Consider the following 14,757-nt stretch of genomic DNA (forward strand, 5'->3'; position numbering starts at 1 on the left):
GCAAGAGTACTGGAGTGGGGTGCCATTGCCTTCTCCAATCACTTTTATGAAGAACCTTTAAAAAAAAGTCACAAGAACTTATTTACTAGATTCAGACTTAGAGAATGAATTTATGGTTAGTAGGGGATAACAGCTGGAGGAGGGTTAGCCTGGGAGATTGACATGTATACATTGCTACATTTAAAATAGATAACCAACAAAGATCTACTCTGTAGGATCTCTGCTCGATACTCTGTAATAACCTAAATAGGAAAATAATTTGAACAAGAATAAATACATGTGTAAGTATAACTGAATCACTTTGCTGTACACCTGAAACTAACACATTTTTAATCAACTATGTATGTGTCTATGTGCGTATGTGTGTGCTCAGTCACATCCTACTCTTTTTGACCCATAGATTGTAGCTTGCCAGGCTTCTCTCTCCATGAAATTTTCTAGGCAAGAATTCTGAGGTGGGTTGTCATTTCCTTCTCCAAGGGATCTTCCCAACCTACATCTCTTTCATCTCCTGTATTAACAGGCAGATTCTTTAGTGCTCGCCAGCTGGGATTCAACTATACTCCAATATAAAATTTTAAAAATAAAAATTTAAAGGCAATGACCTTCAGCAATAGTAACTTCTTCCCAGATGTTGTGGTATTTCAGAATCCACTAGGGGTTATAGAGTGGTCCAGAAATCCCAAGGATCATTATAATCATTACAATGGTAAGTGAGAGCTAACTCAGAGGTGTTTCACCCCTCCTCTCCTATGACTCCAGAGGGTGCTCCAGGCGCAAGGCAGTGGGCATCACTGCTGGGCGATTCTGGCATTCTCAGCTTCATTGCTCCTCCGAGGACCTGAATCCAATTCAGGACCCTCCTGATTCCCTGAAAAAGTGATTAAATCTCTTGGCAAGGATACAAGAAACCATCAGCAGCTTGGCGTACACAGAGGTGCCCCTGCTATCCTTGGCATGCATCGCCTGTGAATTTAAGGTAGAAAGTAGATTCATTTTTCACTGATGTATTCATTAATTCGCCTAGGAATAATGGGGAAGGAAGATGCTCTTGTCCCTACAGTAGACCTTTTAATCATTATCAGTAGTGGTTAAAATATTTTTCCAGTACTCATGTATGGATGTGAGAGTTGGACTGTAAAGAAAGCTGAATGCCGAAGAATAGATAACTTTTGAACTATGGTGTTGGAGAAGACTCTTAAGAGTCCCTTGAACTGCAAGGAGACCCAACCAGTCCAACCTAAAGGAGATCAGTACTGAATGTTCATTGCAACGACTGATGTTGAAGCTGAAACTCCAGTACTTTGGCCACCTGATGTGAAGAACTAACTCATTTGGAAAGATTCTGATGCTGGGAAAGATTGAAGGCAGGAGGAGAAGGGAATGACAGAGGATGAGATGGTTAGATGGCATCACCAACTCAATGGACGTGAGTTTGAGTAAACTCCAGGAGCTGGTGATGACCAGGGAGGCCTGGCGTGCTGCAGTCCATGGGGTGGCAAAGAGTCAGATACGACTGAGTGACTGAACTGAACTGAACTGAGTGGTTAGAAAGTCGTTGGATTTTCCTTTTTTTCTTTTCTTTCTTTTTTCTTTTTTTCTGCTAGCTTTTATAATTTGAGGAAAGAAAGAGGAGGGACAAATACAGTTGTAGTCACAATGCTGCTCACATACTAACACCAATTGGCACCCTTCCTTCCAAAAAACAGTCTTCTTTTTCACCTACAAGGAATTTCTGAGAATGATAGTATGTTAGGACCAAGGATGGTGAGTGGTTGTTTTAAGAGAAATAAATATAAATATGGGTATTTATGGGCTTCCCTGGTGGTTCAGCTGGTAAAGAATCCACCTGCAAGGTGGGAGACCTGGGTTCGATCCCTGGGTTGGAAAGATCCCCTGGAGAAGGGGAAGGCTACCCATTCCAGTATTCTGGCCTGGAGAACTGCATGGAAGAAGTCCCTGGGGTCGCAAAGAGTCGGACACAATTGAGCAACTTTCACTTCACTTCACTCATGGGTATTTATCGTGTAAGTATTATTTTAGCTGAAGGAAGAAGTGAAGTGTGGGTACATTATTTTTTTAATCTTATGGGGGGGGGGGTGGAATGAGTTAACGCTTTCAACCTGGCCGTCAGCAAGCAAAGCAAAGGAAGTTCCAGTCATCTGGGATTGAGTGACAGATTGCGGGCGCGGATGAAACGCGCGCTGGAGAAAGGGGGGAGCGCGCGGCTCGCACACAAAGGCGAGGAGTTCCCAGGCCTCCCGCGGCCCTGCCCGGGGACACCGCAGCGGCGCGCCAGCTGCCCGGCCCCTCTGCTGGAGGCTGGGAGAAGTTAGTCACCCGAAACCCTAGCCTAGCGGGCATCCGAAAGCGACAGCGAAGAGTCTGGGGAATGTGGAGGGAGGAGATTGGTACCGGGAGCGCAGGGCGAGGGGGTGCACGGGAAGCCGAAAGCCCTTGGCTGGTGGATGCGCTGCTGCAAGGTCTGCGAGGCCGGCGCGCACCGGCCTGCAAAGAGAGAGGGGGAAAAACTTGCGGCAGGAACTTCCTACCGAGGGAAAGAAAAGCAGGCGAGAAGGAGGCAGGGAGAGACTTGAAACGTCTCAGTAACTTGAAAAGCACACCAAAAACACCCCTTCTGGAGATGAGGTAAGCCGAGGTTAGCCAACCCCATTGGTTGTGAAATATCAGACAAACCCCGAGCCGCTGTGGCTTTAAATGAGGCCAAGGAAATCTGTTTTGCTTCCTCAAATACTTTTTTCTCCCCCTTCGCCCTTGCTCTCTCCCTCCTCCCTCCTTCCACCTCGCCGGGTCCCTTCCTCCTCCGCGGTCGCCCTTTCCTCGATCAACCCCCCCACCCCATCCCAGGCCCGCCCTCCCCCATCTGATTAGGCGCGGACCAGGAAGGGTGGGAGTGTTGGGGGAAGCTCTCCCTTTAAGAGGCAGCTTGCAGTGACGAATTGTTGAAATTGCCATTGCAGGATGGCATGCCGCTATAAATTCATTGTTCCACCTCCTCGCATCTTCACAGCGCTCGCGCTGCTCTCGGCGCTCGCAGCGGCAGACTGGGGATGACGGCGGGCAGGAAGACACCGCATCCGAAGGGACCCAGACGCGCCGCTTCGCTGGCTTGCCCCAGGCCGCCCCTGGCATTTTTGTTTTAATTTTTCTGCCTTTTTTCCCTCTTCTTCTTCCCTTCTGGCCTGTTCCAGTAGAGTCAAGGAGACCCCCCAAATAAGAAAAGAAGCCGGCTCCGGAGCTGGGAACCCCGCGGCCGGCGGGTCGGGAGCAGCAAGGAGCCTGGAGGAAAGCATGCACCAGTCTCCCGCCTGGTGCGCGGCACCTTCCTGACTTTTCTTGGTGCCCCGATCCTGGCCGTGTTTGGGTTTTCCCCCCTTTTCTAGTACTTGCTGAATATCCGCAACCCGGTTTTTTTTTTTTTTTTTCCTTTTCTTTCTTTCCTCTTCTTTCCGGAGCCCGAATCCAAACATTTTCCAAAGCAACAAAGAAAAGTTCGCACGCTGGCATCGCGGCCGGGACAGGCTGGCGCTGCTACCGGGTTCCCCCTCCCTCCGACACTAGACTCAACCTTGCAAGCAAGTGTATGTGTATCCCCACCTCCCGCCCCGGTAACTTCCAGAGCTAATAACAAATAACCCACCAAGTGCCCCCCGGCGCGCAGCCCCTCCCCGCGGGCAGCGCACTATGCTGCTCGGGTGGGCGGCCCTGATGCTGTGCGCGCTCCGCCTGCCCCCGGTGGCCGCCGGCCCCACCGCGGCACCTGCCCAGGATAAAGCCGGGCAGCCTCGGGCTGCTGCTGTGGCTGCGGCCGCCCAGCCCCGCGGGCGGCGGGGGGAGGAGGCGCAGGAGCCGGCCGAGCCTCCGGGCCACCCGCACCCCCTGGCGCCGCAGCGCGGGAGCCGCGGGCTCGTGCAGAACATCGACCAGCTCTACTCCGGCGGCGGCAAGGTGGGCTACCTCGTCTACGCGGGAGGTCGGCGGTTCCTCTTGGACTTGGAAAGGGACGATTCGGTGGGCGCCGCTGGCTTGGTGCCCGCAGGAGGCGGGCCGAACGCGACCCGGCGCCACCGGGGCCACTGCTTCTATCGGGGCACGGTGGACGGCAGCCCGCGCTCGCTGGCCGTCTTTGACCTCTGCGGCGGCCTCGACGGCTTTTTCGCGGTCAAGCGCGCGCGCTACACCCTGCAGCCGCTGCTGCGCGGTCCCTGGGCAGAGGCGGAGGGCAATGCGCGCGTCTACGGGGACGAGTCCGCGCGAATCCTGCACGTCTATACCCGCGAGGGTTTCAGCTTTGAGGCTCTGCCTCCTCGCACCAGCTGCGAGACCCACGCGTCCCCGCCAGGCGCCCGCGAGCGCCCCCCGGCGCCCAGCCGCCCGGACGGACGCTGGGCTCCAGCCCCGCAGCAGCTCCCGGGCCAGTCGGCTCCCTCGTCCGACGGGAGTCAGGGACCACGGACGTGGTGGCGGCGGCGGCGCCGCTCAATCTCCCGGGCCCGCCAGGTGGAGCTGCTCCTGGTGGCCGACGCATCCATGGCGCGGATGTACGGCCGGGGCCTCCAGCATTACCTACTGACCCTGGCCTCCATCGCCAACAAGCTGTACAGCCACGCCAGCATCGAGAACCACATCCGCCTGGTCGTGGTGAAGGTGGTGGTGCTGGGCGATAAGGACAAGAGCCTGGAGGTGAGCAAGAACGCGGCCACCACGCTCAAGAACTTCTGCAAGTGGCAGCACCAGCACAACCAGCTAGGGGATGATCACGAGGAGCACTATGACGCGGCCATCCTGTTTACTCGGGAGGTAGGTCCCGCCTGGGTGAGTGGTTCAAGCCCTGCAGTAAGGAGGTAGGTCAAAGGGATGGCCTTGTTGACAGCCTTCTTTCTCCCACGAACCGCCTGGCCCCATGGGTTTACTGATCTGCTCCTTGCAGGAAACCCATGACAGCCTCCCACTGTGCTCATGTTTTCAGAGTATAGAGTCAGCAGCAAATCAAACCTTAAATGACCAAGTCGGGCTTAGACATCAATCCATCAGGTTGGATGTCTCCAGTCTGAGATCTGATACCATAGAGGTGCAAATAGGATAAAATGGGCTGGGCTAGCATTCTTGGGGAAATGTGCACGGTTCCGTGGGGAGAAGGGGAAAGCTGAGTCTGTTTTTGGAATCAGGGGTCATCTACTTTCCAATGAACCCAAAGGTAGAACCTTGGCTAACCTGATGTAGAGGGCTGTGATGGGTGATTCACGGTAGTCACCCTTATCTACCATCTTCCTCTGTAAATGCCCAACCTTCTTCCTTGAACCTCTTTCGGGACATAAGTCAAAAGAAGACTTTCTAAAGGAAGGATTCATTTTCTCATCTGGCTTTCTAATGGCGTTCTTACATATCCACCTTGGTGGAAACTTGGTTCCTTGGATGGAAGAGATGCGGGAGGGCCAGCAGGATATAGAAACCAGTCTTGTGAGGTTCCTTAGCAACGCCTTTGCCTGGTTCTTCAGTGCACAGCAAGCACTGCTAGGTTGTCCACAGCTGCCTGTCAAGGGTCACATCCAACTCGCATGTTTGGGTTTTGGATGAATGTTTCTGAAGTCCCAGAGCGGAAAGATCTGGGCAGAGAGTCAAGACATGAAGGAATGTTTTTCCAGGATTTCCCTCTTTTAAGGACGGAGGTAATGGGAGGGGGAAAAAATGATCTTTATAGACTCAGAGGTTCTGGGAGTAACCCAGTACCTATGTAGACCACCACCAAAGTATGACATTCGGATACAGAGTCTGAGATGGTTTTGTGCTGGTTTTGCTGGGAGCTCTGAGCCTCGGTTTTCACAGCTGTCCTCTGATTGGCAGTTTTGAGTCATGCTCTCAGATGTCTGGTAAGAATGGACCTTGATAGCACATTCTTTAAGTGCTTGAGATCCATCCAGGATAGAGGAGGGATTAGAAACTTTGGAATATTATGCAAATTCATGGTACAAAAGGGAACGAACAGAAATAGGACAGGAAATTCAATGACGGCTTGCAGGAGGTTTCAGAATCACACAGCTCCACCACCTAATTCTCCTATTTTTACTAAGGCACTCCTGGTATGAAGGAAAAGTGTTGATAAATTTGGAGTGAAGAAACACTTGTGGTTCATGGGGTGGACATAAATGCAAACCACATGTAAATAAAGATGCTGGAGGGCAGCAGTTAGGGAGATGCCGACAGTACAGGGTGCTTTGCAAGATGGAAAATCTTTCTCTTCATTAAATGATCTCCTGGACACCATCCTTTAATTTTTCTGCACAACATTAATCTTTAAAACGGAAGAGCATTCACTTTTGTGGCCTTCCATATGAAGTGAAGTTCTCCTGTAAAACTATCCCTTTCTTATTTGGTTTCCAGGTCTTTTTTTTTTTTTTTGGTAAGCAACTTTCCGTGTCTGGATTTCTTGCTTTGCTACATCACTAGAGGCTGCCAAGAAGGAGGCTTCAGAGAGTTTATGGAAGGAAGTTCTCCAAAGACAGAAGAAAAAATACTTTTGTAGGCATACTACTCCAAAGTGTTCCCTTTGAACATTGTCATGGTGCACTCTCATTTTTAATACAAATGCAGATTCCATAATTTTTAAAATAAACATAAATAGAAGACCCCATGACTCTCTAGTTCCCGCCCTATAATTTTCCTAATTGCGTCTTAGAATAAAAAGGAAAAAAGTAAAACTAGTCAGTGATTCTAAATGATTTGCCTGTTGCCTTTTCTGGATTTCATTTGAGTAGTTAACAATCCCTATTTTCCAAGCTTTGGAATATATCAGTACCTTTTATTAGATAAGGAAGGAATAAATTAACATCTATCTTCATTTTAATAAGTACTATAAGGACATTCATTTTTCAAGCTAGTCTACACATGAAAATATTTTACATGGGCCCTCCCTGGCCTCCTTGCCAAGCAGAAGCAGTAAAGTAAATCTCATTTAGCTGGTGGCTGGCTCTCTGGTATATACATCTAACTTGATGAGAACCAAATATTTGAAAAGCATATTATCATGATTATATGCATCTAATTTAAAAAGCACAATTAATTAGGGGCTGAGAAGAATATAGCAAGATTCTCACATAGCATTCACTGGGGAGTACTTTAAAATACAATGTCAGTCTCTCGTTAATACTTCAGAGTATGGAAACCAAGGGGAACTAAAGGAGAAATGATCTGAGATCTTCAGTTTCATGGAAATCAGATATCTGGGATCTAAAGAAAAACTTTCATGGCTGTTTTTTTTTCAATGAGAAATACCCGGAGTTGGCATCAGAATCCCACTTTTACAACTCTGTTTTGAATGTAAGAAGTACGTTGCTTAGCAGCCAGACGCCAAGCCATGAAATCCATGTTTTGATGGGCTCTGAGCACTGTTCAAATTCTGTGTCCAGATGTCTTCTCCTAAATTGCTTGTTTTTCAGGCATGAAGCAAATGTGTGAGGATATGTTTTCCACCCCTGTTGACTAGCCGAGGCCACCTTGATTGCTGTGTGTAGGAGTCAGCAGAATATTGCTGGTAATTCATTTATCAAACTAACAGACTTCACTGTTAGCACTGTACCCCAGCACTTGGTGCTGTCCTAATTAGAGAAACTTAGCAGCAGTCACTTTTTTTTTGCAAGAGGAGCAGTTTTCATCCCGGAGTGGCACTTACACTGGAATTCACACCACTTCTTCCATCAAACAGTAGAAATCCGATCACCCTAGGATTTATTTTTGCCTTCCAGAATCCTTTTCTGGTTCTTGGCTTCCTCTTTTTTTTTTTTTTTTTTAAGATAGTTTCTTTAAAGACAAACTCCTAAACCCACTTTGGGGGCCATGCAATTTTTTTTAGAGGTAAAACACCTGCCTGCTTGAGAACACAGTGGGAAATTGTTTGTTTAATATTTTCTGCCCTCTGCACCACATCAGTGAAAGCTTGACTTTTTCACGGATTGGAAGGGTTGGATCGAAACTGAACCAGCTATCAAACTATACAATAGAAACAGTTCATTCATTTTCATGAATCATCAGTGTGCCAGTTAACAGGTAATTGTCAGTTAACACCTTGCTCCTATAATTGGTCTTATTTTTAAAGTATTTTTTATATTGGTGTTAGTTTCAGGTATACAGCAAAGTGATTCAATTATGCAAATCCATGTATCTATTCTTTTTCAAATTCTTTTCCCATTCAGTCTATTACAGAGTGTTGAACAGAGTTCCCTGTGCTACACAGTGGGTCCTTGTTGGTTATCTGTTTCAAACATAGCAGTATGTACATGTCAATCCCAAATTGCCAATCTACGTTCTGCTTTATAATGCTGTAAGGCATTATAAGGGGAACTCTTACATTGTAACAGGGACTCCACTCAGAATTACTAGCTAGCTATCATAATAGGGCGCCCTAGAAGAAGATTGGGAGCTTGGAAGAGGGAAAAGGATGAGCTCTTTATTATTTGCTTGTAGGCTAGATTAACTGATTTTATCACGCATTTGAGTTCAAATCCCATTTAAACTCACAAGGAAAGCCTTCTCAAAGAATCATAGCCAATAGGTCAATTCTAACTGGTAAAAAGCTAAATAACTCAGAATTGGGAAGACAGGGGGAATTTTCAGCCGTTCAAGTTGACATTTAAATAATAAGTTATGAATTGAAAATTGCTGAGAGTAGGTCTTAAAAGTTCTACATCACGAGGGTAAAACTTTGTGATGGATGTTAAGTAGACTTACTATGGCGATCAGTTTGCAATATATGTGTCTATTGAATCATTAGTTTGCACATCTGAAACTAACATAATGTTGTAAATAAATTATGTCTAAATTAAGTAGTCATGAAGAATATTCCACAAAATCAAAAGCCATTAGATCAGAGACAATAAACCATGACACAGAGGATATATTTCACTGTCGTCTCTCTTATATTCAGCTCATGCATCTGAGCACCTCCTTTTTGTGAGACACTCATTTAGGGAGTTGAAGGGAGTAAGAAAGTATCTCATCCCTGCCCACTCCGGCTTGTCACCAGGGGAGAGGAAGCAGATATATGCATGTTGTTGTCGTTTAGTCACTAAGTCATGTCCAACTCTTTGTGACCCCATGGACTGCAGCATGCCAGGCTCCCCTGTCCTCCACCATCTCCCATCATCCACCATTTGAGTTTGCTCAAATTCATATCCACTGAATCAGTGATGGTGTCTAACCCTCTCATTCTCTGCTTCCCTCTTTTCCTCCTGCCTTCTATCGTTCCCAACATCAGGGTCTTTTCCAATGAGTCGGCTCTTCGCATTAGGTGGCCAAAGTACTGGAGCTTCAGCTTCAGCATCAGTGCTTCCAATGAATATTCAGGACTGATTTCCTTTAGGATGGACTGGTTGGATCTCCTTGCAGTCCAGGGAACTCTTAAGAGTCTTCTCCAGTACCATAATTCAAAAGCATCAATTCTTCCAGTGCTCAGCCTTCTTCATGGTCCACATCCCACTTCTGTACATGACTACTGGAAAAACCACTGCTATGACTATACGGACCTTTGTCCGCTTACGTATGTATATGTGTTGTGCCTGCAAGCTAAGTTGTTTGAGTTGATGCAGTGGATAATAGCCTGTCCATGGGATTCTCCAAGCAAGAGTGTTGGAGTGAGTTACCTCACCCTCCTCCAGGGGATCTTTTCAATCCAGGGATCAAATCCACCTCTCCTACACTGGCAAGCTGGTTGTACTAGTACAAGTACCACTAGTTACTCCCTGGGAGGCTCACATATATGCATATATTACTCTAATATTAGGAAAGCTCTGATAATTGCTGCAAATGAGCTATAAACAAAAGCTGAGAAAGGAAAAAGAAGGGAACAATTAATTCTGCCTCTGGATCTTTATACAGGCTTTATTGTAAATGGAGAATTGAATTGGTCCTCAAAGGATGGATAGATTTTATTTGGATTCAACCAGCTTTTGTTGAGCATTTCATAAGATGCCATTCATAGTCATAAATCATTTAAGAGTTAATTCTTTCAACAATGTGCATGCATCTGATCCTATTATCATTTGACAGATAAGGACATGCATACAAAGAGAAACAGAGATAAACTTCTCCCAGTAACAGCTGACAAATGGCTGAGAGGGAAGCTGTCCTATTAAGTGGTCTCTAAGATAAAAATATTACAATGAATTTATGAAAACATTCAATATATTTCTAATAGGCAAAGAGGGATTCAGAGGTTTGAAAAGTGGCCCTTTTCCTAAGAATCCTAATGTAGGAAACAGAAAAGAAGTAGATGATTGTTCTACAGTGTGATGATGTTTTAAGAAATGTGGTCATTAAATGTCATGGGAGTACATTAGAAGGTAGCCTAACCCATCTGAGTTCAGTTTGGAAGAAAGAGGAGAATTAACCAGATCCATAAGGAGGATATAGGCATTGTAGAAACACCAAATTAATTCTTGGAGTTGCCCAGAGGCAGCATGGCAATCCTGGGAAATATAATAAGCTTTAGGTATGAAAGGACAGGGGCTTCCCAGGTGGCGCTAGTGGTAAAGACACTGCCAATTCAAGAGACACAGGAGACACAAGAGACTCAGGTTTGATCCCTGAGTCAGGAAGATGCCTTGGAGGAGGGAGTGGCAACCCACTCCAGCATTCTTGCCTGAAAAATCCCATGGACAGAGGAGCTTGGCTGGCTACAGTCCATAGGATCACAGAGAGTTGGACACGACTGAAGCTACTTAGCACCCAGCACAACATCAGGATGCTGAAAGGTAACTTACTGTAGCATATAGGTAGAGATCTCACAATGGAACCCCACTCCAATACTCTTGCCTGGAAAATCCTATGGACGGAGGAGCCTGGAAGGCTGCAGTCCATGGGGTCGTAAAGAATCGGACACGACTGAGCGACTTCACTTTCACTTTTCACTTTCATGCATTGGAGAAGGAAATGGCAACCCACTCCAGTGTTCTTGCCTGGAGAATCCCAGGGACGGGGGAGCCTGGTGGGCTGCCATCTATGGAGTCACACAGAGTTGGACACGACTGAAGTGACTTAGCAGCAGTAGCAGTAGAGATCTCACAGGAGACAAAGGACCCTTTAAAAGCCTTAAGTGATAGACAGGAAGGAACAATGAAATGAACGAGAAATAGAGGACAGCTACCTGAGACATCTGTGACTCACAGTGACCGATCTGATGTGGCCAGGAGAGGCAGGCAAGTTAATGAGGTCACCAGGTGTCTTATCCATCACTTTCAGCTTCTTTTCTGGAATATCTTTCTCAGTGCATTTCGTATGTATTGTACTGAGCCTGTAGATTATTGAATTTCACCAGACGTACCATAGAGATAAAGATTATGCTTCCCAGGTGGCTCAGTGGTAAAGGATCCACCTGCCAATACAGGGACTGCAGGAGACATGAGTTGATCCCTGAGTTGGAAAGATCCCCTGGAAGAGGAAATAGTAACCCACTCCAGTATTCTTGCCAGGAAAATTCCAGAACACAGTAGCCTGGTGGGCTATAGTCCATGAGGTCACAAAGAGTCAGACATGACCAAGAGACTAACACTTCCACTTTTTTTTTTTAACATTGTCAAACATCTTTTCATCCCTTAAGATCCAGTGACCTCCTTTGAGACACCTTTGTTGATTTCCCCAAGGAGCGTGTGTCATCCTCTTCTGAAATCCCTCAATAGCCTGTTCAGTCTGCCTCCCTCTGGACGTGTCTAAATCATGTCATGTCACGTTGAGATCAGATCTTGTTTTATTTATTCACTACACTGGCAGCACTTAGTACAGTGTCTGGCAGGTTGTGACCACACAGTAATTGTTTTAGGAGTAAGTGTACCCAGGTCCCGTGGTCCCTAATCCAGCAGGGCTCTCTGTGTTTTGTGTTACCTAGCTATATCCAGAAGCACAGATGGAGATTGCATAACATGGGACATCGTCTTTTTCAGCTAAACAGACCCAAATATTGTAGTCTCTGCTGAGGCCCACATAAGACCCTCTGTTATTGGGGGGATGCCATTTAGATAGCCAGAGAGGGAAATGACACCTCAAGAATCAGATCCAGGGGAACTTCCCTGGCGGTCTAGTGGTTAAGACCTCACCTTCCAAGGCAGGGGGTGTCCGTTTGATCCCTGGCCAGGGAACTAAGATCCCACATTCATAGAGGCCAAAATACCAAAACATGAAACAGAAGCAGTATTATAACAAATTCAATAAAGACTTTAAAAATGCTCCACATCAAAAAAATCTTAATAGGATCCCACAGGAAAAATATGAATTATGATGAATAAGTGTATATCTGAGTTATACTGATGGCCATAATATGTACCACATCCCTTTCTCCTATCAATAATTCTTCTTCATTAAGAACTGGGCAGACAGATAGGCAGACACGCAAGGCTACGTAAACCCTCTTCTCTGCCCTTCCCTTGAGCGCCAGGCTTGTCCTCATGTATGTGCTCAGTGGCTCAGTCGTGTCCAACTCTTTGCAACCCCATGGACTACAGCTGGTCAGGCTCCTCTGTCTATGGCATTCTACAGGCAAGAATACTAGAGTGGGTTGCCATTCCCTCCTCCAGAGGATCTTCCTGACCCAGGTATCAAACCCTCATCTCCTGCACTGGCAGGCGGATTCTTTACCACTGAGCCCCCAGGGAAGCCCAAGCTTGTCCTTATGAGTGGTAATATCTGTATAAATATTTAATAGAAAGTACTGTTACAAACACTGGGAGAAGCAAGGCTGAGCATCACTTTGCCACAACTGTCGAGCACCTCAACAGCAGCGACCAGCTGATCAACAATAGGTAGGGGTCTAGCTGAAAAGCCATGAGAAACCCAGATAGCACATTACAAAGCAGAGACATAACTCTGCCGGTCTTTCCAGTAGCCATGTATGGATGTGAGAGTTGGACTATAAAGAAAGCTGAGTGCTGAAGAATTGATGCTTTTAAACTGTGATGTTGGAGAAGGCTCTTGAAAGTCCCTTGGACAGCAAGGAGATCCAACCAGTCCATCCTAAAGGAGATCAGTCCTGAATATTCATCGGAAGGACTGATACTGACGCTGAAACTTCAATACTTTGGCCACTTTATGTGAAGAACTGACTCATTTGGAAAGACCTTGATGCTGGGAAAGATTGAGGGCAGGAGGAGAAGAGGGTGACAGAGGATGAGATGGTTGGATGGCATCACCGACTCGATAGACATGAGTTTTCATAAACTCTGGGAGTTGGTGATGGACAGGGAGGTCTGGTGTGCTGCAGTCCATGGGGTCGCAAAGAGTCGGACAGGACAGAGCGACTGAACTGAACTGAACTGAAGTGTTAGTTAACTCAGATTCCCCCTTACAAAGCACTCTGCCTTCATTCTGGCTACTGTTCTGCAGATGTGATCAAATCTGCTCTTATCAGCCTCCGTGTTTCCTTCCTTCCCCCAGCGCGTTTGTGCTGCCTGAGAGACCAATCTCCCTTACATCTCTTTCTGTTACTTCCAGTTTGTACATTCGTGTCTACTTAGTTCCTTTTCTCCACCCAGTACCAATCACTTTGATTTTCCAAGTTGTATTAGCTTCTAGGCACCTGCATTTCAAGGTAGCATGCTTTGCTGGCTCCCTACTCCCCGCTCCATCTACAAGAATAGGTCTGGTACACTGTGAGTCCTTCTAAACTCCATGATGAATCACAGATACTGCCATATTCATGACATTGTAAATGGCCACCCCTAGTCACCATGTCAATGACCTCTTTGTCAAGCTTTCCCTGGTCTTGCTGACCCTTTCAGCTCTATTTTAGATACAGTGTCCCAGTCCTGTCCTCCAGCCAGGAACACCCCAAAGCCCACTGGTTAAATCTCTGCTGCTCTCGAAACCCTTACATTGTATTCAATTTTCCATTGCATCATTGTCTATACATATCAATATCATGAAATCAATCCTGCTTAAAAAGAACCATCTTTAACATAACAGATATAAATTAACCTTCAGATTTACACTGACTAAGCAGAAGAATCCTTGTCAGCACTCTTAATTCGTTTGACTCTTATGTGGATACCTTTTGTGGTTTTCATTCCTTTAGTACTCCAGTACTTTTGCCTAGAAAATCCCATGGATGGAGGAGCCTGGTAGGCTGCAGTTCATGGGGTCGCTAGAGTTGGACACGACTGAGCGACTTCACTTTCACTTTTCACTTTCACGCATTGGAGAAGGAAATGGCAACCCACTCCAGTGTTCTTGCCTGGAGGATCCCAGGGAAGGGAAGCCTGGTTGGCTGCCGTCTATGGGGTCGCACAGAGTCGGACACGACTGAAGCGACGCAGCAGCAGCAGCAGTATCTCCTACCTCCAGTTTTGGAAGATAGATGAATGGATGGACAGACAGGTAGATACGTAGATATGCTATTGTCTCACTAGGATGCTTAATCCTGCTCTGAATTAAAAAAACAAAAACACCTATAAACTTCAAATAAGCTTTGCACCTGTAAATGTTGTTATAAATCATCATCAGAAAATAGAGATGAGTTTGATGTGTTAACAATTTGATGCACAAGTTCAGTTTTAGTGGATTAGAGTGAACGTTGGATCACAGAGAAGCACAGGCATTCATTGTCAGTCTTGAGGAAGACACCATTACTGGGCTGCCATGATTTGAAACTGCATAAGTAAAATGGAAAGGTTGCCAGTTCACATAATTACAGTTACAGAAATAAAGACTGTGGCTATGCAGTCAAGGGGTTTAATCAATGTGATTTAAAAAAAAAAA

At 46.4% G+C, this 14,757-nt stretch overlaps 1 protein-coding gene across 2 annotated transcripts in view; it reads left to right on the forward strand.

Annotated features, from left to right (window-relative positions):
- The first annotated feature begins 2,987 nt into the window (after nt 1-2,987).
- The window catches only part of ADAMTS5 (ADAM metallopeptidase with thrombospondin type 1 motif 5), a 56,792-nt gene continuing 45,022 nt past the window's right edge, over nt 2,988-14,757 (forward strand). Inside the window, exon 1 of one of the 2 annotated variants that reach the window (XM_061423519.1) lies at nt 2,988-4,821. In XM_061423519.1, coding sequence (XP_061279503.1) covers nt 3,706-4,821 — 1,116 coding nt within the window. In that variant the 5' untranslated portion in view covers nt 2,988-3,705. The remainder of the gene's footprint in view (nt 4,822-14,757) is intronic. The other variant, XM_061423441.1, reaches the window with a different exon arrangement.

Source organism: Bos javanicus, chromosome 1 (genome assembly GCF_032452875.1).
Source record: "Bos javanicus breed banteng chromosome 1, ARS-OSU_banteng_1.0, whole genome shotgun sequence".
In the NCBI taxonomy this organism is placed as follows: Eukaryota; Metazoa; Chordata; class Mammalia; order Artiodactyla; family Bovidae; genus Bos; species Bos javanicus.